General features: G+C 37.1%; 1 protein-coding gene across 4 annotated transcripts in view; it reads right to left on the bottom strand.

The window, feature by feature from the left end:
• The window catches only part of LOC127848915 (serine/threonine-protein kinase ULK4-like), a 74,946-nt gene that overhangs the window by 21,027 nt on the left and 28,285 nt on the right, over nt 1-25,634 (bottom strand). For all 4 annotated transcript variants that reach the window (XM_052381604.1, XM_052381608.1, XM_052381605.1 and 1 more), the window contains 12 exons: nt 25,113-25,317; nt 23,986-24,156; nt 21,961-22,076; nt 20,659-20,737; nt 17,917-18,024; nt 15,872-15,955; nt 14,567-14,728; nt 11,801-11,983; nt 10,666-10,793; nt 10,058-10,174; nt 6,607-6,751; nt 3,392-3,500 (listed from right to left, as the gene is read on the bottom strand). In XM_052381604.1, coding sequence (XP_052237564.1) covers nt 3,392-3,500; nt 6,607-6,751; nt 10,058-10,174; nt 10,666-10,793; nt 11,801-11,983; nt 14,567-14,728; nt 15,872-15,955; nt 17,917-18,024; nt 20,659-20,737; nt 21,961-22,076; nt 23,986-24,156; nt 25,113-25,317 — 1,607 coding nt within the window. The remainder of the gene's footprint in view (nt 1-3,391; nt 3,501-6,606; nt 6,752-10,057; nt 10,175-10,665; nt 10,794-11,800; nt 11,984-14,566; nt 14,729-15,871; nt 15,956-17,916; nt 18,025-20,658; nt 20,738-21,960; nt 22,077-23,985; nt 24,157-25,112; nt 25,318-25,634) is intronic.

Genomic DNA, 25,634 nt, shown 5'->3' with positions numbered 1-25,634 from the left:
CTGAACCCACAATTCTTTATAATCTTAACACTGAGTACAGCAAGCATATACCACTACATGTACAGAATGTCAATATTAAGATTAAAAACTGTAATTGTAAAGAGAATTAATCTCATAACCAGCTTCTTAAATGTCAACGTTGAATACAGTCAGCCTTTACTGGTACATGAAATTAATTTCAATATTAACATTAAAAACAGTAGCCATAACTTTCAGATTAAGAGAATATCAATGTTTAACCCTTTCCCTCATAAGAAGCAAAGTGAAAATGGCTTTCGCAACCAGCATGAAACCAGAACAGCCTGCGAGTAACTCAAAGTCTGTTCAGTTTTATGCTGTTTGCTGCCCATCAGTAACTAAGGGTTGGAAATGAAGCCTTTAAAACTTAAATTTAGTAACAAAGGTATTTAATTAAATTTAACTTTCTGAGGGACTACAAATGCGTAAAAATACTTTCTAAGTGGTAAAGGGTTAAATAAAATTTTGTAGGCCTTAAACCAGTACATGTACAGATATTCATTACGAAACCTATACATTAATACTGGCAGGTGTAAGAATAAAACTTGCAAGCAATCCATTTGTTAATAATATAATGTTACCATGATAAATTTGATTTCATTATATAAAATGTCATTAAGAAACAAACACATTACAGACATCCCACCAAAACACACTAAATACTTGACAAATATCAAATGAATATCATAAAGATGTACTATTATCTAAAAGCAAATTATGCAAAAAAGACTGACTAAAAGGATACGTTTTGCTAGCAAACTGTCACAATAGAGCGTTACATTACAACTCGATACAGTGCAAAATATGACCTGCTGATGAAGTCTGTAGCATAACTAAATAATAATCTTCAGAAAACAAGCAAAGTTTCTATTGTGTTCTATCTTGCAGCAATGTTGAAAAGAAGGGAATGCGTGCAGGATCAAGGGCCAGCATAGAACGAAAAGAGTACAAGGGTTGGACACAGTTTCCTTACTACAGAGGAACCACTCTAAACTGGATCCCTTCCAACCTGAACTTTTGTCATAGGGATGTATTGTTTAACATCCCACTCAGAAGCAAAGTGAAAATGGCTATGTGATAAGAGCATAAAACCAGAACAGCCTGTGAGTAACTCGCAGTCTGTTCAGGTTTTATGCTGTTTGCTGCTCATCAGTATCTAAGGGTTGGAAATGAAACCTTTAAAATTAAAATATAGCAAGAAAGGTCTTTAATTAAATTAAATTTTCTGAGGGACTAAATATGCATCAAAATATGTATCTAAGTGGTAAAGGATTAAAGAGATTTCACTGTACATGTTCTGGCAAAGAGGAAACTAGTGATGGAAGTAGGTTTAAAAGTTTATGCCACAATATGACACATGTTGGCCTAGCCTATGGGTGTGTAGCCCAACAGTAAATTTCATAAAACACAGAATTTTTTGTGTATATAACCAAAGTGCATTTAAGAAACATTGAAAGTCAACAAAAAACAGAGACTCTTTATCACTTTCATGGTTTTAAGTTAATTATCATAGACCACATAACTGTGTGGTTATTGTTTTTCTTCTTTTAGAGACATTTGCTTACACAGGCAGAATGACTTAAAGGGATCTTTTCACGTTTTGGTCAATTGACAAAATTTTTAATTGTTTCAGATTCGCAAATTTTTATTTGTAGTTTAATATGATATTTGTGAGGAAACAGTAACACTTAACATTCACAATGTACCATGATCTAAAATATCCATTATATGCATCTTTTGACGATTTAAAAACCTGAAAATTATAAAGAATTGCAACGCAAAACAATTGAATAATTTTGAGACTTCTGTTGTCGTCATTATATTTTGTGACGCTACGCGGATTGCTTATATAAAGTATAAAATACATCACTCATGGTAAGAGCACGGATGGTCATGTGGTCTAAGCATTAGACTTTTAATCCAGGGGTCAGTTGTTTAAGCCCAGTTATGGGTTGTTGTTTTTTCTTTCTTTAATTTTATTCGTGTTTTTTTTAATGGAGCTTTTTAGATCCAATGTTTACATTTATCAATATAAAGCATTTAATTACAAACTTCAATATCTGCCAAAATCTTTGAAAAGTTCCCTTGAAGGCTTTTTTGGAGCATAAAAATTATAAATCAGAGCTTTAAAGTCACTGATCAACAAATAACAGATAAATTAGCAGAAAAATACAGTTTAATATTAGTCAACAATCTATTAACTTCAGCTATTACCAACTTCGTGCAACTGTCAAGCTTACAATGAAATTTTGTTTTATTAGATCAGATTTGCATGTATAAAAAATCACAGTTAAATAACAAACACACAAGTACAGGTACATAAATACAATATCTGATAACATATAATTAAATCATAGCTGGTCAAAAATCCCTGACCCTGATAGTTGCAATAAATGGACAAACACTTTGATCAGCTCATCATAATTGGAAATATATGATAGCAATTTTCTTTGCCCTATTGGGGAAAGTACCTGTACTGTCCCAATTAGGGAAAAATTTGTGCAAAAAAGCCTAAAAAAGCAAAAATTAGTGTTTTTAAGTCTTCCAATTAAGAATAATGGGCACATTCAATGGCTGGTACCATATCGCACAAACCCATTTCAATATTCTTTCACATGCCTTTGTGTTGAAATGTTCAGTTTCAGTGCTTATTTTGACAATTTGAGAAAGGTAGGCAAGCATGAGGCAGATTTATTCTTTTATTTTATTTTGTATATTTCATATTATTGTAAATTATGTTTTTTACAGACATCATGCATCCCTTTTAAGTTAAAAAATAAATCTTTGCTACCAAAATCTATGATAAATAAATTGGCCATTGCATGATTTGTCAAACACGATTATTTTTATGTAATCTGAATAAATAAAACAAGTTGCCTGTTGTTCCACACAAGAAATAACACTTGTGCGTGTTCACTTGAAATAACACGATATTTTGGAAACAAATTGACAAAAAAAATTCTGACCGCAATCAACGATTCCGTAATTTTTTCTCCATTGAGAAAGTGCCGTTTACAGGTCCTTTATACAGAAGAAACAAACATCGCACTAAAATGTTGGTCAAGAGTCATACAAATTGATAAATAATTACCTGTTAGTTTCTCTAGATAAAATTCAAAGAACAAAAAAGAAAATATGCATTAGCATGCATAGGTGGACAATGCAATTCAAACAAAGAGTTTGGTGAAATGTTATGAAAAGCAAACATTTAGCTTTTATTTATCTTCACTTTAACTTCTTACTTCACCACTTTTCTCAATAAATATATCAGATTTATTTTACATTTGTTACAAGAGGTAAAGATTACTTGTAAGATTATGGACATTTCTTTGTTGAACAAGAAGCCAAAGCCAAGTGCGAGTGTATTACTTACCACTCGTAGCCTCGATGTTGGTGTCCCCATTCTCTATACTTTTCACATGACCAAGAAGAGCCCCAAGGCTTCTGACAAAGCTTTCATTTACAATCTTTGGACGGAACACCTACAAAAGGCAAAACCAAATTTTGCTGCTTTGCATTGAGCATAACACGGTGGAGACCAAAGTTTTATTCCTTTTATAATGCCTTTTTTATGTGTGTAATGCTTTTGCGCTGCTTTTAATTGTTTGGCAATACATTATTTGCCATCAGTAACTGACCGCATGCAGTTATAAGAGATCTACCCTTCCAATGCAGTTAAAGTATTCTTCTTTTATATTTGTATTAACATAAGTGATTTCATTCTACAACTAGGATAACGCAATGTAACTAACTTATTTCTGAATTCAATGTTTTCATTTCAATTGTGAACCTGAATACATACCAAAAATGGTAAGGTAGTAAAAATTATCAAAACAGAAAGGTGGATAATTGTCAATTACAGATTTTTAGGTTATCAATAATAGTGTGTATTGTGTTGAAAAACAATCGTATATAGTTGCACAGGGCATTGCACAGAGATTTGATGGTTGAACAGGGTGTTGCACAAAGACTTGATGGTTGCACAGGGTGTTGCTTAGAGATTTGATGGATGCACAGGATGTTGCACAAAGACTTGATGGTTGCACAGGGTGTTGCACAAAGACTTGATGGTTGCACAGGGTGTTGCACAAAGACTTGATGGTTGCACAGGGTGTTGAACAAAGACTTGACGGTCACACAGGGGGTTGCACAAAGACTTGATGGTTGCACAGGGTGTTGCACAAAGACTTGGTGGTTGCACAGGGTGTTGCTTAGAGATTTGATGGTTGCACAGGGTGTTGCTCAGAGATTTGATGGTTGCACAGGGTGTTGCTCAGAGAATTGATGGTTGCAAAGGGTGTTGCTCAGAGATTTGATGGTTGCACAGGGTGTTGCACAAAGACTTGATGGTTGCACAGGGTGTTGCACAAAGACTTGATGGTTGCACAGGGTGTTGCACAAAGACTTGATGGTTGCACAGGGTGTTGCTCTGAGATTTGATGGTTGCAATGGGTGTTGCTCAGAGATTACATTTTCCCGCATTTTAATGTACATTAAGTCAATGACGTAACATCCGCTTTCTGTTATTATTTGTATTATCCTGATGAAGGCGTAAGCCGAAACGTTGATAAAAAAGTAAAGAAAATATATGTGTTTTTGTTGGATTTATCATACTACAGGGTGTTGCACAAAGATTTGATGGTTGCACAGGGTGTTGCTCAGAGATTTGATGGTTGCACGGGGTGTTGCTCAGAGATTTGATGGTTGCACAGGGTGTTCCTCAGAGATTTGATGGTTGCACGGGGTGTTGCTCAGAGATTTGATGGTTGCAAAGGGTGTTGCACAAAGACTTGATGGTTGCACAGGGTGTTTCACAAAGACTTGATGGTTGCACAGGGTGTTGCTCAAAGATTTGATGGTTGCAAAGGGTGTTGCTCAGAGATTTGATGGTTGCACAGGGTGTTGCACAAAGACTTGATGGTTGCACAGGGTGTTGCACGAAGACTTGATGGTTGCACAGGGTGTTGCTCTGAGATTTTATGGTTGCAAAGGGTGTTGCTCAGACATTTGATGGTTGTACAGGATGTTGCACAAAGACTTGATGGTTGCACAGGGCGTTGCTCAGAGATTTGATGGTTGCACAAGGTGTTGCTCAGAGATTTGATGGTTGCACAAGGTGTGGCTCAGAGATTTGATGGTTGCAGGGGGTGTTGCTCAGAGATTTGATGGTTGCACAGGGTGTTGCTCAGAGATTTGATGGTTGCACGGGGTGTTGCTCAGAGATTTGATGGTTGCAAAGGGTGTTGCTCAGAGATTTGATGGTTGCACAGGGTGTTGCACAAATACTTGATGGTTGCACAGGGCATTGCTCAGAGATTTGATGGTTGCAAAGGGTGTTGCTTAGAGATTTGATGGCTGCACAGGGTGTTGCACAAAGACTTGATGGTTGCACAGGGTGTTGCACAAAGACTTGATGGTTGCACAGGGTGTTGCATAAAGACTTGATGGTTGCACAGGGTGTTGAACAAAGACTTGATGGTCACACAGGGGGTTGCACAAAGACTTGGTGGTTGCACAGGGTGTTGCTTAGAGATTTGATGGTTGCACAGGGTGTTGCTCAGAGATTTGATGGTTGCACGGGGTGTTGCTCAGAGATTTGATGGTTGCAAAGGGTGTTGCTCAGAGATTTGATGGTTGCACAGGGTGTTGCACAAAGACTTGATGGTTGCACAGGGTGTTGCACAAAGACTTGATGGTTGCACAGGGTGTTGCACAAAGACTTGATGGTTGCACAGGGTGTTGCTCTGAGATTTGATGGTTGCAATGGGTGTTGCTCAGAGATTTGATGGTTGTACAGGGTGTTGCACAAAGACTTGATGGTTGCACATGGTGTTGCTCAGAGATTTGATGGTTGCACAAGGTTTTGCTCAGATATTTGATGGTTTCACAGGGTGTTGCACAAAGACTTGATGGTTGCACAGGGCGTTGCTCAGAGATTTGATGGTTGCACAAGATGTCTGTCAGAGATTTGATGGTTGCACAAGGTGCTACTCAGAGATTTGATGGTTGCACAGGGTGTTGCACAGAGCTTTGATGGTTGCACAGGGTGTTGCACAGAGGTTTGATGGTTGCACAGGGTGTTGCATTGAGATTTGATGGTTGCACAGGGTGTTGCTCAGAGATTTGATGGTTGCACAGGATATTGCTCAGAAATTTGATGGTTGCATGGGGTGTTGCTCAGAGATTTGATGGTTGCACAGGGTGTTGCTCAGAGATTTGATGGATGCACAGGGTGTGGCTCAGAGATTTGATGGTTGCACGGGGTGTTGCTCAGAGATTTGATGGTTGCACAGGGTGTTGCTCAGAGATTTGATTGTTGCACAGGGTGTTGCACAGAGTTTTGATGGTTTCACAGCACACTGCTTAGAGATTTGATGGTTGCACAGGGAGTTGCACAGGAATTTGATGGTTGCACAGGGCATTGCTCTGAGATCTGATGGTTGCACAGGGTGTTGCTCAGAAATTAATGGTTGCACAGGGATTTCAACAGGGGTTTTCAAAGGGGGTGCATAGAGGGTTGTGAATATGGTTGCATATGTGGGTGAACAGGGGCTTGAATAGAAGTATCTATGTTATTCTAATTGTTACCTGGCTGGTCACGAGGTGCAGGAATATGTGGACAAGAGGGAGCGCAGACTTGAGCTGTTTAGCCTGCACATTGTTGGGATGCTTCCTGCCGGACACGGCCTCCAGGGCACTCAGTATCTCAGTCATTATTTGAGGCACCACATCGCTGTTAGCATTTTAAATTTTACAAAAATTGTTAAACCCTTTTCCACTCAGAAAAAATGTGCAATCAGCATAAAACCAGAACAGCCTGCGAGTAACTCGCAGTCTGTTCAGGTTTTATGCTGTTTGCTTCTCATCAGTATCTTAGGGCTGGAAACGAAGTCTTTCAAACTTGAATATATTCAGAAATGACTTAAGTTTAATTTGATTTTCTAAAGGACTTCAAATTCCTCAAAGTGTGTTTCTGAGTGGTAAAAGGTTAATAAGATTACAATAAACTATGCCAAAGTCTTTTTTTAACCGTATTACCATTGTTGTAAATTTCAAAAATCAAATATTTTCTGAGTTTTCACTATATTGTATTGTCAAGTTTCTTGTCTGAAAGATAACAATAAGAAACCTTAATATCTGTGTGTGACATATTATCATTTTATTATGAGATGCAAATGCAACAAGAGCACCGCCTTGCGGGTGCAGACCGCTCATCTATTTTCTTTTTAAAGGTGAAGGGACTCTCATTTTCAATCACAAAGGAGGGAGGAGTGGAGTGAAGAGGGGTGTATAGTGTGGGGTTGTGGACATTTATTACATTATCTTCCAAAAAAGCGAAAAAAAAAAAAAAAAAAAAGAAAAAAAAAATCGGGGGGGGGGGGGGGGTATAGTGTGAGGGTGTGGTGATAATTTGTGAGATGATCTTAAAAAAAAAAAAAAAAAAAAAAAAAAAATCAAAAAAAAAAATTTGGGGGGTGGGGTGGGGTGGGGGGGGGTGGGGTGGGGGTATAGTGTGAGGGTGTGGTGGTCATTTGTGAGATGATCTTAAAAAAAAAAAAAAAAAAAAAAAATTAAAAAAAAATGGGGGGGGGGAGGGGGGGAGGGGGGGGGGGAGGGCACGGGGGATGGTTTGGGTGAAGTCTATAGTGGTATGTCAGGTAAGAGTAGTTTCATCAAAGTATCAATCAAATCTAATCATAAATAAAGAAGTTATGGCAATTTTAGCAAAATTTAATAATTTGACCTTGAGAGTCAAGGTCATTCAAAGGTCAAAGTAAAATTCAAGTTGCCAGGTACAGTAACCTCATGATAGCATGTAAGTATTTGAAGTTTGAAAGCAATAGCCTTGATACTTCGAGTGGATCAAAACACAAAATTTAACCATATATTAAAAGTTACTAAGTCAAAAAAGGGCCATAATTCCGTAACAATGACAACCAGAGTTATGCAACTTGTCCTTTTACTGTACCCTTATGATAGTTTGTGAGTGTTCCAAGTATGAAAGCAGTATCTATGATACTTTAGGGGTAAAGTGACCAAAACATAAATCTTAACCAAATTTTCAATTTTCTAAGTATAAAGGGCCCATAATTCCGTCCAAATGCCAGTCAGAGTTACATAACTTTGCCTGCACCGTCCCCTTATGATAGTTCATAAATCTTGCAAGTATGAAAGCAATAGCTTTGATACTGTAGGAATAAAGTGGACCTAAACACAAAACTTAATCATATTTTCGATTTTCTAAGTATAAAAAGGGCACATAATTCTGTCAAAATGCCAGTCAGAGTTACATTACTTTGCCTGCACAGTCCCCTTATGATAGTTAGTAAGTGTTGCAAGTATGAAAGCAATAGCTTTGATGCTTAAGGAATAAAATGGACCTAAACACAAAACTTAACCAAAATTGTCAATTTTCTAAGTATAAAAAGGGCACATAATTCTGTCAAAATGCATGCCAGAGTTATCTAACTTTGCCTGCCCAGTCCCCTCATGATAGTAAGTAAGTGTACCAAGTTTGAATGCAATAGCATTGATACTTACTGAGAAAAGTGGAACTAAACGCAAAACTTAACCAAAATTTTCCATTTTTTAAGTATAAAAAGGGCACATAATTCTGTCAAAATGCACGCCAGAGTTATCTAACTTTGCCTGCCTAGTCCCCTCATGATAGTAAGTAAGTGTACCAAGTTTGAATGCAATAGCATTGATACTTTCTGAGAAAAGTGGACCTAAACGCAAAACTTAACCGGACGCCGACGCCAACGCCAACGCCAACGCCAACGCCAACGCCGACGCCGACGCCAAGGTGATGACAATAGCTCATAATTTTTTTTCAAAAAATAGATGAGCTAAAAATGTGCTTTAAAATACTAGAAATTGTCACAGCAGTTAGGAATACCCTCCCAGACGCTGTGAGTTGTAATACATAGCAAATTGTTACAATGCAAAATGCTGAGAACCACAATAATACATACCAAATATTTTACATATCACACATAAATTATATTATATTTTTTACATTTTATATATTATAATATTAATATTATACCCAATAACCTTTGGGCTTTGAGGCTTGTAAGGTCAAGAGTTATTGAGCTATTTTGATGTATAAGCCTGTATTTGACCCCATGGATGTGGCCAGTTTTTACACCAAAGTCAGGATTTATACAGCTTAGAATAGGGCCAATGTACAATGTAACATACCAAAAATGACACATCGGGACAAAGTAGTTACAAATATGTATATTTTTTACAATGAAGTTTATTGTAACAAAAATAATGGTTCGGAAATTATAAATTGATAAAAACGGCATAACTTTTGTCAATTTTCAACACAGTATGATAAAAACATCACATGCACAACTTCATTTCATAAGGAACAATCCCAACAAGTTTGAATATTGCAAGTAAAAATGTGTTGAACTTCTTCAGGCACATTTGTAAATAAGGAAAGGCAGCCTCATGGACAGAGAGACTGATAGATGTCCAGTTATCCACTTTTACTTTGTCTACTAGCATTAAAGTGATCTCCCATTTAGCCCAAAAACATTAACAGACCTTTACCTTCTGTCTAATCAGCGTTTTTTGGCTGACTGGTCAGTCACTTTAATGCAAGGAGGCCCTAAGCAGATGAGCTATTTCTTATTTCGACTTCTCTGAAATTACTTAGCAACAAATTTACCCATGATTACAAGTTTGCAAATTCCCATCCTTTTACAAAGCGACTCCACAAATTGAGACAAAATGACAGTCTTCCTTTGATGAAAATCAAATACAATGCATCACAACTGCAATATGTGTGTGAGATTGTGGTTGATTAAACCCTTAGTACAAGAGTCAACTCTAACCTGATGTAAAGGTTGAGTTGCGTAGAAGATATGGTGGTGGCCAAGCGACCCCACTGTGGGAACGTTCTTTAGATTTCCCCCATAAACACCCCATAATGGCTCTACCAAGAAAAGGGACACAAGCGCATTTCAATGAGCCTACAGCTTTCAATGCAATCAAGCTAAAATAAATAAGTTCAAACTTAACTAACCTGATGTACGCTATAAGGAGGTCTAGACACTGATTCAAGTATTCTATTTCTCCAGGTTCAGATTTCGTGTCCCGAGGGGTCTGGCGTCGACTGTCCCTCTCCAGGTACATCACCAGCCTAAAAATACACCTTTATTACCATGGTAACAAGCTCCGCAAAAAAAAATTCACAAAACAGGATGCTGCGCGCAATGAACAAATATGCCCCCAAGTGGACGCCCTGTCAGTACTGATTTGTTGACCCATTTGAATAAGTCTTAGTCCAAAAGTAGGTCAATTTATCAAGGTCAATATGCAAACAATTGATTTGGGTATGCTGAGAGAATTCATAGACAATATCCAAACAATATTCAAAGCTTTATAGCAAGGGGTATGTATGCAAGACGAAGTGCATCATTTGGGGTTACCAAGAATTTGAATCTTTTGCATTTGTCCGAGTCAAAGGGTCAAGGTCAAAATGAAGTCAGGTGATGTGAGGGTGTTGAGAGTGTTCATATATAGCATCCATAATATCAAAAGCATTATAGCAAGTTGTATTGATGTTATATAAAAAGGTGTCATTTTTGGGTACCATTAAGCCCAATTTTATCCGCACGAGACTTTTATTACCTGAGTTGACAGCTGGTAAGAAGGATATCGTGGTTGTTCCTGGCCAGCTCATGTATCACAAGGAAGGCCTTCCCTCGGATCACTGTTGACGGGCTTTCCAGCAACCGGAGAATCTTCTGAAGAAAGTCCTGCAATGGACGTGCAACCTATGTGTACAATAGTGGTGTGTAACCTATAAGTATGCATACAAAGTTGTCTGTAACCTATGAGCATACATACAATGTAGTGTGTAACCTATGTGAATGAGTACAAAGTAGGGTTATACCTTCATGTCTAAGTCTAAGAAGTACTGTGTAGGCCATGTGCATGGAGGGGTGTATAACCTACATGAAAGTAGTGTTTAACCTATGCAAAAAAGTAGAGTGTAACCAATATGTAAAAACTGGCAAACTTAACATAGAACATGTAAAAAGGATAACATTCATACAGTGGTTGACATGTTCAATATTTTTTGCACTGATGACAATAGCCTCTCGGATAAGTTATGTTTTTCCACAATGTGCAATACAACATTTACAGTTAAATGCCATCATTTTTTGACATCTGTGAAGTCATTTTGGTATTTTTTGCTGCTGATTATGTTAACCATATTTCAATTCCAAACAAAGAAGAATTTTATTTTGTAGGCCTTAATACACTAAACGCTCGGCAAGACTCTTGTTTCAGGCATTACTCGACAAACTTGCTTTTACTACTTCCACAACAAGTATTCTCTTTACCTTAATAAAGAAACTTATTACACCAATACCCCAAGTACATTCATTTATATCATGGATTATTTTTTTCCAGATATTATTGGACTCACTATGTGTCGGTTTTCACAAAACCCATAAGAGAAAAACTAGCAAAATTTCTTCAAGTCTCTGATTATTAAATTTTAGGGTCTTTTAACATGAGATAGTTTTAACTAACAATCATATTAAGTTTGCTTAACTAAGCACAAAACATTTGTTATTTATCTTTTTAGGGTCTTTTAACATGAGATGGGTTTAACTAACAATCATATTAAGTTTGCTTAACTAAGCACAAAACATTTGTTATTTATCTAAGTTTTATCTTTAATTTTCCCATACCTAAAACTTAAGATATCCACCAGGAGATTTCAAGATACTGGCCCCTGTCAAAAAGCCGTTACCTTGTCAGCAGTCAGCCTTGAGACAGACGTTCCAGAGAAGATAAGGGTGGCGAACATGGTCACTATGGACTGCTGAATGCGTGTAATGCCAAACGATAGGGCAGACAGCAGGGTAGACAGGCCCACAGTGTCAATCACTGACTGGAACACTGCAGGGTTGTGTTTGGTGATCCTCTGTAACGCCTGCAAAATACAGTGATCCTCGCTCTGGGAAAACAGGGTTTAAAGCATGTAGGTAAAGTATATTTTGCCCCCTTGGTACAAAAAGGTACCATGTGACATTGAAATTAGAAGGCACATGGCACATTTGTGCACCAATCAGGCGATTTGTAATGTGTTAATTTGAGATTTGTTATAAAGAAGATGTTTATATAAGCCTCATTTTGGGAAAATTGGGCTTAATTTATGTGAGTTGAGTGTCATGCCAGATACGCCTAGGATGACACATTTGTCGTAGAATGGATTTTTGTTTGGAAGAGATTTCTTTTAAACAGAAAATTCTGTTAAAGTGAAAAGTGTTGTCCCTGATGAGCCTGTGCAGACTTCACAGGCTAATCTGGAACAACACTTTACACACATGAAGTAAACCCTGTTTTCCTATGGCTCGGCTGAAGTTTATAGTAAAACACGGATCATTTTGAATACTAATATAAACTGTGATGCTCTGTTAAACCTGGAAAACAACAACAGTCTCTGTTTTTGAATTTTGCAAGGTTATTTTGTGTGGTCCTCTGCAAAACCTGGAACATAATTTAATATAAACAAGTGATGTGTTTGTCTGAAACACAATGCCACCTACTGAGCAGCTTTGATTTTTTTTTTTGACCTTTGACCTTGAAGGATGACCTTAACCTTTCACCACTCAAAATGTGCAGCTCCTTGCGATACACATGCATGCCAAATATCAAGTTGCTATCTTCTATATTGCAAAAGTTATGGCCAAAGTTAAAGTTTTCGGACAGACGCACAGACTGACAGACAGACAGACTTACAGACAATTCAACTGATATATGCCACCCTACTGGGTGCATAAAAAGATTTCATGGCCTTACTATCTAGAACTATACCATGCTTTTTTGACCTAGTTGAACTAAAGTAGTGCATAGAAAAGATTCTTCTGTCTGCAGTTGACATGACTTCTTAGTCATTCTAGAACAGATTTGACATGCCTGCAGTGTTTGTCAATCAAGGACTGAAACATGTTTAGTAATCCTCTGTAAAGCCTACACAAATACAAGTTCATAGAACAACTATCTCCAATTTTGATCACGGACTTGAACACTGCAGGGTAATGTTTCGTGAATTCCTGTAAAGCATGGAATTTTTTTTTTAGTATTTATACAAAGTTCCCCTAATAACATATTCACATTACTTAAAATGTTTCAGATTGAAATGTGTGAATAATGGATTTATGAATCTTATGTTTGCCATAAAAGAAGATATAATCTATGAAAGTCAACATTGCTTGACCTTTAAACCCTTTCCCCCATAAGAAGCCAAGTGAAAATGGCTTTTGCAACCAGCATAAAACCAGAACAGTCAGTGAGTAACTCGCAGTCTGTTCAGGTTTTATGCTGCTGCTCATCAGTAACCAAGGGTTGGAAATTAAGCCTATAAAACTTGAATTTAGTAAAAAAAGATATTTTATGAAACGTAACTTTCTCAGGGACTACAAATGCGTCAAAAAACGTATCTAAGTGGTAAAGGGTTGACATATGAGCATGAGTAACAGTATTACTCTATATATCAACTGGTCATGAGGAATAAGAATCTAAAGTAATAGTAAAATACGCCAATGCATTAGACAGTTACAAACCCGGAACAAAAGTTCTTGACCTTTCACCTAGGAGTAATAGGCATTTCATGTGACTCATCCTTTAAATGATCACACTTCTAATTATTTTTCCCTTTGGTAAGGGTCTGCTATCAATAACTAATTTTTAGACTAAGGTAAAATTATAATAAGAATAAACATTCTTAACCACTTAGATACATATTTTTACAAATTTGTAGTCCCTAAAAAAGTTTAATTTAATTTTCTAATTGAATCTTTCTTAATAGATTCAAGTTTAAAATACTTCATTTCCAACCCTAAGATACTGATGAGAAGCAAACAGCATAAAACCTGAACAGACTGCGACTTAGTCCCAGGCTGTTCTGGTTTTATGCTGTTTGCACATAGCCATTTTCACTTTGCTTCTAAGTGGGAAAGGTTTAATAAAGTTCCATATGACATGAAAATGTACATCTGCAACTACACACATTTTCATTAACTACAATTTATTTATGACAAAAGGATTATTTGTAGCCTGTATGTATCAAACTCTAAATGTCTTTACCTTGGTTCTAAGTCATAACTTCATCTATAGTCAAAGAATGGGTTGGTGCATATGGGCCCTGGTCAGGAAGAGGACAATTACAATGAGCGAGGCATGGTATAGGGGAGATAACCCTGGGTTATGGTTAGGTTAGGGTGAGGGGTCGGGTTAGGGTTAAGGTATGGGTTAAGGCTAACCCTAACCCAAACCCGACCCCTAACCCTTATCCTCTAACCCCCCCCCCCCCATGCGCATTACAATACCATGCCTTGCTCGTTGTCGTTGTCCACTAACCGCCCTGGTCAGGCAAAATAATAATCAAAAGAAATATTAAAATCCTAATTAAAAATATGACTCAAAGTCACAGCAAGATACATCATTTTGATACACCAATATGTACTTACTGACAGTGATGTGATTCGCAGGGCATACACCAATATGTACTTACGGACAGTGATGTGATTCGCAGGGCATCAATCGTGGAATGCTTGAAGATGTACCACAGTGCCTGGGCCATCTCCGTGGTTACCAGTTTCTGGGTGACCTGACCGGTCGTCGCGGCAACGTTCTCCACGATCTTGGCTGCCATGTGGTTGATTAATGAATCCTCCTGCAGAAGAGTGCATGTGAAAGTCCAATTGACAACTCTTTTTTTTAAACCCAACTTTGCATAAGAGTTTGGACACTAATCAGGGACTTGATTTTAGCTTGAAACAGACTTCCTTAATTTTTTTTCATAAATTCAAGTTTATCTGGGATGCAACTTTTCATCCATTGATTAAGCTCGATTTTCTTTTTTTTTTTTCAAAACTGCTGCATTGCATCCCCAACCACAAAAACCGGGAAAGATTATGTTGACATTATACAAGCCTCTTTCTGAGAAGACTGGGCGCTATGCATGTGTGTAAAGTGTGGTCATTTATTAGCCAGTGCAGTCTGCACAGGCTTATCAGGGACAACACTTTGCCTAAACTGAGCGCTTAGAAGAGACTTCTTTCAAACAAAAATTCCGTTAAAGAGGAAAGCGTTGTGCCTGATTAACATGTGCAGACTGCACTGGCTAATAATCTGCGAACACACTTCATGCACATGCATTTAGACCATTTTTCCCAGAAAGAACCTCACATTATTTTGATATATAAAACAAGAGCACCTCATAACAGGCGCCAACGCTCGGCTGCGAAAGCTTGTCAGAATTTTTTTTTTTAGTTGTCACGGTGACCTTGACCTAGTGACCCCAAATTGGGTGTGGCGTGTAGAACTCATCAAGGTGCATGTACTCATGAAGTTTCAAAGTTGTAGGTGGAAGCACTTTGATTTTACAGCGAATGTAAAGGTTTATGTTAAAGTTTGATATAAGAGGTCACAGTGACCTTGACCTTTGACCTAGTGACCAGAAAATGGGTGTGGCGTGTAGAACTTATCAAGGTGCATCTACATATATAGTTTCAAAGTTGTAGGTGGAAGCACTTTGATTTAAGAGCCTATGTTAAAGTTTGATATTAGAGGTCACAGTGACCTTGACCTTTGACCTAGTGACCCAAAAATGGGTGTGGCATGTAGAACTCATCAAGGTGCATCTACATATGAAGTTTCAAAGTTGTAGGTGGAAGCACTTTGATTTTAGAGCCAATGTTAAGGTTTTAGCATGACGCCTACGGCGGACGGCTGACGGCGGACGGCGAACAACGAGCTGGCTTTGACAATTCCTCGGGTTTATTAGCCGAGCTAATAACTTATATGTAAATCATACCCCGTCTCGGCAGCTTCTGACAATGACTGCAAAAGTCATGGACGGAATACTCCAGTTCTCAACCAGTTGTGACTTCTTCTCTTCCTAATAACAAACATTAAAGCGAACAGTAATTTACTGTTCAGCTCCTCAAAACTGCAAAATCACAATCAGTGCAATTCCCATATCTTGATTTTTGGGACAACAGTCGTTCCTTTATATAATAAGATGTAAATAAGTGAAATTAACAATTTGGGTTCAAGTTAATTACCACTAAACTTTATTTTTGGGTTAGTCAAAGATAGATTTTTTACTTTTCATGACCAAAAAAGATTACGATGAAATTAACAATTTTGATGCATTAGAAGCATTTAAATAACATAACATTAAATTTTAGATAAAATAAAATGTATGTGACAATAAACTGGTATATAGTTTTCATAAACAAGTGGGCCTGAAAGGCCCAAAGTCGCTCACTTGAGATTCAAAGGAACTAACCTGTTCTGTGCAGCCCAAGATGTCATTAGAACAAATGTTCTAACCAACTTTCGTGACTAGTGAACACCCTGGCAGCCACGTTTTTCAACAGACAAGAACCATTTTCATACAAATCCAAGCTATCATTTAAACAAATATTCTGACAAAGTTTCATGAAGATTCATGAAGCCATATAAGGAAAAATGCCCTGCCCCCTGGTGGCCATGTTTTTCAAGCAACTTGAACCATTTTCGAACTTGTCCAAGATATCATTGGGACAAATCGTCTGACCAGGTTTCATGAAGATTCATGTAGCCATATAAGGAAAAAATGCCACGCCCCCTTGGCTGCCATGTTTTTCAAGCAACTGGAACCATTTTCGAAACTTGTCTAAGATATCATTGGAAAAGATCTTCTGACCAAGGCCCGTATTAATCAAACAATTCTTAGACTTAAGTCTAAGAATAAAGAATATCCTTTAAATTGGTATATTCAAATATTGCTTGAATTTTGAGTCAGGCTTGGCATTAAACATCTCTATATATATCATTCTTCATGTAGAACATTTTGTTTATGACATAATCACCAATGGAGGCCTGTAAATGTTCAAACACTGAACACATTTTTCTTGCTTCCAAGTGTATTCTGTATTCTTAAGTCCAAGAATGGGTTGGTGAATATGGGCCATGGTTTCATGATGATCGGACAATAAATGTGGCTTCTAGAGTGTTAACAAGGTTTTACTATAGCTATATAAGGAAAAATGCCACTCCCCCTTGGCAGCCATGTTTTTCCACCAACCGCATCCATTTTCGAACTCATCCAAGATATAATTGAGACGAATCGTCTGACTAAATTTCATGAAGATTGGACAATAAATGTGGCCTCTAGAGTGTTAACAAGGTTTTACTAAAGCCATATATAGCCATATAAGGAAAAATGCCCCGCCCCCAGGTGGCCATGTTTTTAAAGCAACCGAAACCATTTTCGAACTCATCCAAGATATCACTGGGACAAACCTTCTGCCCAAGTTTCATGAAGATCCGAAAATAAATGTGGCCTCTTGAGTGTTAACAAGGATTTACTAAAGCCATATAAGGAAAAATGCCTCGCCCCCTGGCAGGGGGCATGTTTTTCAACCAATCGGCATCATTTCAAAACTCGTCCAAGATATTATTGGGATGAATCTTTTGACCAAGATTCATTTAGATCGGACAATAAATGTGGCCTCTAGAGTGTTAACAAGATTTTACTATAGCCATGTATAGCCATATAAGGAAAAATGCCCCGCCACTTGGCAGCCATGTTTTTCAAGCAAACGTTACCATTTTCAAACTAATCCAAGACATCATTGAGACCAATCTTTTGACCAAATTTCATGAAGATTGGACAATAAATGTGGCCTATAGAGTGTTAACAAGGCAAATGTTATAGCCGCACAACCCACAACGGACAAAAGGCGATCACAAAAGCTCACCATGAGCACATTGTGCTCAGGTGAGCTAAAAATAAGGAAACATTTCATATAAAATTTACGATTTTTATGTACTAGAAGCATTTTGCTTTTTATATGATAATACATAAATCACCTGAGTGGCAATTAGGTACACCAACTCTCCAATGGCGGGCAGCAGACCTTGCTTCAGGCGTGTGTTCTTCACGCTCTCTCGGAACACTTCAGTGATAACCGTGAGGGCCTGAAGAAACATCAAGGAGGGGAGGATAACAATAACAGATCTAACAATTGTAGTTTTACTACCATACAAGCTACGTTCTTGGAAAACTGGGCTTCCATGCATGTGCGTAAAGTGTCATCCCAGATTAGCCTGTGCAGTAGTAAAGTGTCATCCCAGATTAGCCTGTGCAGTACTCACAGGATATTCAGGTACGACACTTTCCGCTTTAATAGTATCTATTGTTTAAAGGATGTCTCTTCTTAACAGATATCCAGTGAAGAAAAGTTTCGTCCCTGATTAGAGTAAGCAGATTGTGCAAATTGCACAGGCTAATTTGGGATAACACTTTAGGCGCACACATTAAGCCCGGTTTTCCCAAAATGAGACTCATATAAACATCTACAACAAAATTAATCTGAGGTCTCAAATACTGAATATACAAACATTACATTCTTTTGAAACTTGACCAGATTTTCCACACAAATCAACCATAGTTCCTATTTTATTAATATTTGAGCAATTTTTCAAAATCTAATTTTTCTAAAGTATTTTGGGACAGGTGCTTGAAAGTGCAACACCTTAAAAATAATAAGATCAATACAGCTTTTTGTAATTGCTTTTAGTACACTTCATCTTCCGTAGTTTTTGTTGAGTGCATAGCTTTATATCTAGTAAAATCAATAATTAGGCCAAAATACACGTAAATGATCTCAATAAGATAATGTACAATCATTTAAATGACTTACTGACACAAAATCAAACAAACAGAAAATAAAATAAAGTTCATTTTTAAATGAATGAAACATGATTACTGTTTTTATTTTGTACAGGTATATCATGCTTTCTTTAAATCACAGGTTTGTTTTAGTCTATACAGTTGAACAAACCAATAAATTAAGATGGATGTGCGCGTCCGTTGATTTATTATAAATTTCAAAGCGCATGATACGCCCGTCGTTCGCCAATGAAGTAGTAAGGTAATAAATAACCCTTTGAATCATTTTTTTACTTCAGTTTATTTGTATTTGAATACATGGTTTATTTTATAAGTACATGAGCATGGAGCGCCGTCTCCTTGACATTCAACAAAGTCCCATAACTGTGGAACAACAATTCAGAATTCCGTCAAAAACGAAAGGGGATCAGGGTTTATCAATATTAAGATTGTGTTGAAATTTGAAAAAAATCCATCGAAGGATATTTGAGCTACAGTAGGACATTCAATGAAATAACGAAATTTTGACGAACAAAGTCCCATAACTCTGGAACGACAATTCAGAATTCCGTCAAAAACGAAAGGGGATCAGGGTTTATCAATATTAAGATTGTGTTGAAATTTGAAAAAAATCCATCGAAGGATATTTGAGCTACAGTAGGACATTCAATGAAATCACGAAATTTTGACGAACAAAGTCCCATAACTCTGGAACGACAATTCAGAATTCCGTCAAAAACGAAAGGGGATCAGGGTTTATCAATATTAAGATTGTGTTGAAATTTGAAAAAAATCCATCGAAGGATATTTGAGCTACAGTAGGACATTCAATGAAATCACGAAATTTTGACGAACAAAGTCCCATAACTCTGGAACGACAATTCAGAATTCCGTCAAAAACGAAAGGGGATCAGGGTTTATCAATATTAAGATTGTGTTGAAATTTGAAAAAAATCCATCGAAGGATATTTGAGCTACAGTAGGACATTCAATGAAATCACGAAATTTTGACGAACAAAGTCCCATAACTCTGGAACGACAATTCAGAATTCCGTCAAAAACGAAAGGGGATCAGGGTTTATCAATATTAAGATTGTGTTAAAATTTGAAGAAAATCTGTCAAAGGATATTTGACGTAGCGTACGACATTAACAGACGGACGGACGGACGGACGCGGGGTATACCATAATACGTCCCGTCATAGACGGGCGTATAAAAACAACCCAAGACTTTGCATGCATGAATTGCATAACAAGTTGTAATAATCGTGTTAGAGAAACTGCAAGATGAGAAAGGGGCCCTGCTTTAAGAATTTATAACATAGGTTACTCAAAATTGCACATGCACAACTTCATGTTAAAGGGAACAATGCGTGTAATTCTGATTGTTCAAAACTGAAAAGTGTATGAGTGGTACTCTTTCTGGACAATTTGTGCCAAAAGAAAGTCTGACAGACTTTCATGGTGAATCCAGAATAATGCCACTGAACTATCTATTCCATTTGGACCATGCAATGAGCTAACAGAGCTTAATGGGGGCGCTTGAAGTGTCATCCAAGATTAGCCTGTGTGGGCTGCACAGGCTGCACTGGGACAACACTTAAAGCACAAGCTTTTAACCCCCTATACCCAGAGGGAGGACCATTTATACAGGTTTACCTTCTACATCCTGGGAAATGTGTTGTCTGCTAAAATGTCGTCTACTGAATTTCTAAAATTAGCATTTTCTTCGATTAAAAAAAAAAATACTATCAGAATAGCAAACAGTTTGGATCCTGATGAGACGCAACGTTCTGTGGCATCTCATCTGGATCCAAACTGTTTGCGAAGGCCTTCAAAATTTGGTTCCAGCGCTGAAAGGGTTAAGCTACCTAGTTTCAGGTACACGCTGCCAAGGTATGCAGCATAACAGTGTGATCATAAAACAATTTACTACCCTACCTCACTCATTTTTGTTGCCTCATCAAGTGTGTCTGTGTTATTTGCCATCAGGCCAATCACTCTTGATATTTTGGTGCGACTGAAACATAAATATGAGAAATTAGACATACTATGCCGTTTACTAGTTGTTTGAAAAACTGTCGCATTTGAAAAAAGGTCACACAGCCCTATGCAATAATAAAACCTGCTCATAAATAGTTGTATACTATAAATCATAAATGTCCATCACAATTGCAGTTATACTTTTCATACAGAACTTTAACTGAAATAAAAAGAATGTGCATGTCCCTTCTGTAAAAAGGGGCATAGCAATATGCAAGACAATTACAGGAGGCTTATAACCAATTTTGCTACCATTATTGTTGAACATTTGAAAAAGGTAGTCATGACCTATTGGGTATGGTGTCTGCCAAGTGATCTAGGGGTCACAGGCTAAAAGAGTCAATCACAAATATGCAAATGTGCTTATGACCCGGACTTATTACACCACGTACTGGTTCAATGCAGGAAACCGGCAACACAATGTGTAAATAAGCCTAAGCTGTCTGACACAATGGCAGCTTTGATTTTGGAAAATGGGGCTTAATGCATGTTTGTTAAGTGTCATCCATGATTAGCCTGTGCACTCCACGCAGGCTTATAAAGCACAACAATTTCCAATTTTCTCTGTTTGGTTTAAAGGAAGTCTCTTCATAGCGAAAAGGTGGAAAGTTTCGTCTCTGATTAGCCTGTGCAAATTGCACAGGCTAATCTGGGATGACAATTAACGAACATGCATTAACCCTTTCCCACTTAGAATCAACGTGAAGATGGCTATGTGCAAACAGCATGTACAGAACAGCCTGCGAGTAACTCGCAGTCTGTTCAGGTTTTATGCTGTTTGCTGCTCATCAGAATCTAAGGGTTGGAAATGAAGCCTTTAAAACTTGTATCTAGTGAGACAGGTCTTAAATTAAATATAACTTTTTAAGAGACTACACATGCGCGAAAATACGTATCTAAGTGGTAAAGGATTAATCCCCGTTTTCCAAGAGTGAGTCTCATAGAGGCTTAACCCTTTCAGTGCTGGAACCGAATTTTAAAGGCCTTTGCAAACAGTTTGGATCCAGATGAGACGCCACAGAACGTGGCGTCTCATCAGGATCCAAACTCTTTGCTATTCTGATAGTATTCTTTGAAAAAAATCGAAGAAAATGCTAATTTAAGAAATTCTGCAGACGACATTTTAGCAGACAACAAATTTCCCAGCATGCAAAGGGTTAAACAAAACATTGTTCGGTACCAATCAAGTTGCGAACTTACACTTCTGCATGGGTGACTTCCTTTAGTTGTTTGGTAAGCATCACAAGCGCTCCATTGTTCATGAGATATGTGGACGCCGCACGGTTCTGACACAGGACAGTCATATAGTGGTACACCTGCAAACACCAGCATGGTTACAGACATTAACCCTTTCCCGCTTAGAAGGAAAGAGAAAATGGCTTTATGCCAAGAACATGAAAACAGAACAAAATGAGAGTACCTCAGTAATTTAAGTAGATTTTCTAAGGGACTAATAATGGGCTAAAATGCACATCTGAGTGGTAAAACATTAACAAGGATAAACAAGACTATTGCCAAGCAATATAGTCCCCTAACTGCTCCACCATCGTCAGAAATTCTACCATTGTCAGAATTATTGTTGGTACCATAGCAACCAGAATTTTTGATGTAGGAACAAAATGAAATGACGTGCATAATGTCCATATTGCCATCTATCCATGTTTCAAGTTTCATGAAAAAATATTAAGAACTTTTAAAGTTATTGCAGGATCAAGAAAAGTGTGACTGACTTACTGACTGACAGACAGACAGACTGACAGACAGAGCGCAAACCATAAGTCCCCTCCGGTAAAACCGGTAGGGGACAACAAGGGTTCTGACACAGGACTGTCATATAGTGGTACAACAGCAACCCCAAATTGGTCAAGGACATTAACCCTTTACAATGTTGTTTTTTTCACTCAAAATCGGGTCCAATAATCAGACCTATTCCCAATGGAAAAAAGTATGTATTTATCCCAAATAGGAGTTAAATTATTCTCCAAGGAAGGTTTAAAAAAAATCACATATTTTTTAAGATCAACAAATATTTAATTTCCTATCCAGCTCTACAAGATAGAATTTATTAAATTTTACAATCAAAACACTTTAATTCTCATTTTTGAAGCATTTGTTTGCAAAAGAACAACAACACAAATTTCCCAATTGTGGTTGAAACGCCGCTATTTTTCCCAATTCAAAGGGACCTGGCCCTATTCCCAAAATGGTGAAAAAACCACTGCATTAAACCTTTACCACTCAGTTACCCACTTTGACCCATTTGTTGTCCCTTAAAAAATCTAACTGAACTATAGACTTTGATTAATAGATTCAAATATAAAGGGCTTGATTTCCAACCTAAAGATACTGTTGAGCAGCAAACAGCATAAAACCTGAACCTCTAAATGTATTTAATGGAAAAAATCCATGCAAATATCAAATACATATGGAGTTGTTTATATTGCAATTGAAGATTCCTACAAAAAAACAGCTGCAACACATTAATTTTAAAGTTTAACAACCTCCAGAATAGGTTAAGAGTAATATACGGTTGAGCAAAGTTGTAGGGATCTGTCAAAATTACTTCAAAAAAGCTTGATCTTTTGAGCTTATAATTTAGTAGAAGATTCTACATGCAGTCAATTTATAACTCCAAGTATATATGAGATATTTGTGAGTATGATGGATTAAAAATGTCATTGAAAGGATTGTTTAAATAAACTCTGCAATAATATATTTTGTATACATGCTCATTCAATAATAACAAAAAAAAAATCAAGACAAGGGCACTTCAAAACCGAAAACTTTGAAATGCACCATTCATCATTTAGATAACACATGAGAACAAAGGAAGATTGGATGGTGTGGAAACACATTGAAAAACAATGGAATGTGCTAAATGTAACTTAATGTTTTGTGACGGGTTAATCATAATAAAGGTATGTTTTAATACATGCTACTATCCGTTTAACGGAGAACAAGCACTTAATAAAAATTGCTTATGGAATGTTCTGCTTTAATGCCAACCTGAAAATGTTTCTGTTACAGGGGTTAGTCTAATTTTAATGTGACTTTTTACAGGTAAATCATAAAATGTTTCTGGAACAGGGGTTAGTCTAATTTTAATGTGACTTTTTACAGGTAAATCATAATTAAAGAATGTGTATTATACATGCTTCTATTTGCAAAACAGAATTTAAGTCATAAATAAAATCTGCATATATAATGTTTTATTCCCATGCCAACCTGTATTCGTTTCTGCGAAGGGGGTCCTTTCTCGGAAGTACTGACGGTGTCAAGGAGTGTTTTGAGGTGTCTAGTCTGATCCTTCTCCGGAAGGGAGGAGAATTTCTCGGGGGATATTGGGGTGACTGGAAGTGTCTTGGCATCAAACTTCGCAGTTGCGGGCCTTTGAATCTGACAAGTGGAAACAAGAAGATAGCACAGAATTGGATCATGAAAATATGCATGTATGAAGTAGGCTGATGATGGGGCTTTTGTCTAGAATATTTTATAATTAAAATACTAAGACTTGCAAAACTGAATGAACAAACAAATCAATTTAGTAAATGGTATTTATGCGACTGAAATCAAAATTTATGGTTAATAAATAAAAATAATTGTTGTTATCAAACACATTTTTGAAATGAACAAATACCTGTTATCTATTAATGATACTGAATGAAGGCTTTTTCTTGATTTTTAAAATGCATTACCAAATTATCCAAAATTAATCACTTAGCGTGTCACAGCTTAAAACCCTAGAAAACATCATGTTGTAATAGGTAGTGAGTTGAATAATCAATAAAGAACCTCGAAGTTGTAAAAAAGGCAAAACATTACACATTAGTAATGTGAAGTAAAAGAAAAAGCACATGCACAACTTCCTATCTCAAAGAACAATGCATGAAAATTTTGAACGTTCAAAGGTAGAGGAAAAATTCATCAGACCAACGTCTGTATTATTTAATTTATTCAAAAAAATGCACATGTTTCTTTAACTTCACTAACTTCAGATACATAGAGAATATTATGTGAGTTTTGGATACAGATCAAGTTTATCATGTGAGGCTTAAAACTGAGGTAGCGTGAGGCTTGCCAAGCGCTTACATGGTTCGAGCCGAGCATGATAAACTTGATCTTTATCAAAACCTCACATAATATTCTATTTATCCTAATATTTCCTTCCTTTTTTCAATAAATAAATATCAAATATCTCATTTTTTGCAGATTTTGTTTTTCTGAAATTGACATTTTTTTTTTTTACCCAAATCTGATCCAAAAAAAGCGATAGTATAGAGCTCAAGTTTAAACGATCATTGTTATACAATCCATTTTCATCTGGCAATAAGATACATTTACTCTTAACAAACCTTGGGGTTGTCTATTATCGGTGACACGCAGAAATCCGTCGGATGGTACACCAGGCCCAGTATCTCGTTTCTAGTCTGTAGGAGTTCGCCTGAGTCCGTTCCCAACGTCACCGGCTCTCGTGTAGACAGCGGGGAAGCGTGCTGTTTGTAAGGGGAGTTAACTCTCAAACTGTCGTCGGGCGGGACAGCGGTGTGGGGTCTAGCACTGGAAGTACAGGGGTGTTATCAGATAGAAGTCAGCGGGGTGGACAATTCTGGCAACTGATTTTTGAATACGAGATGTGGGTTCTCACATTAGTGTTTTTTTTTTTTTTTTTAACCAATACACAAAGTAAATGGTACAGCCAAAAATGAAGGAAACCAAGAAAAATGCAAAAAAAGTGTAATTTATGTCAGATAATAGTAAGTCATGAACAATATTTATTTTGGCCAAAAAAGCAGGTATCTGAAAATTTAGAGTGTTAGCAAAACTAAACTTATCACGGTAGTGAGAATTAGGAAACCATACATCACAGTATTAAA

This window comes from Dreissena polymorpha, chromosome 10, assembly GCF_020536995.1.
Source record: "Dreissena polymorpha isolate Duluth1 chromosome 10, UMN_Dpol_1.0, whole genome shotgun sequence".
Classification (NCBI taxonomy): domain Eukaryota; kingdom Metazoa; phylum Mollusca; class Bivalvia; order Myida; family Dreissenidae; genus Dreissena; species Dreissena polymorpha.
The sequence above is the reverse complement of the archived record's forward strand: the minus strand, read 5'-3'. Positions and strand labels throughout refer to the sequence as shown.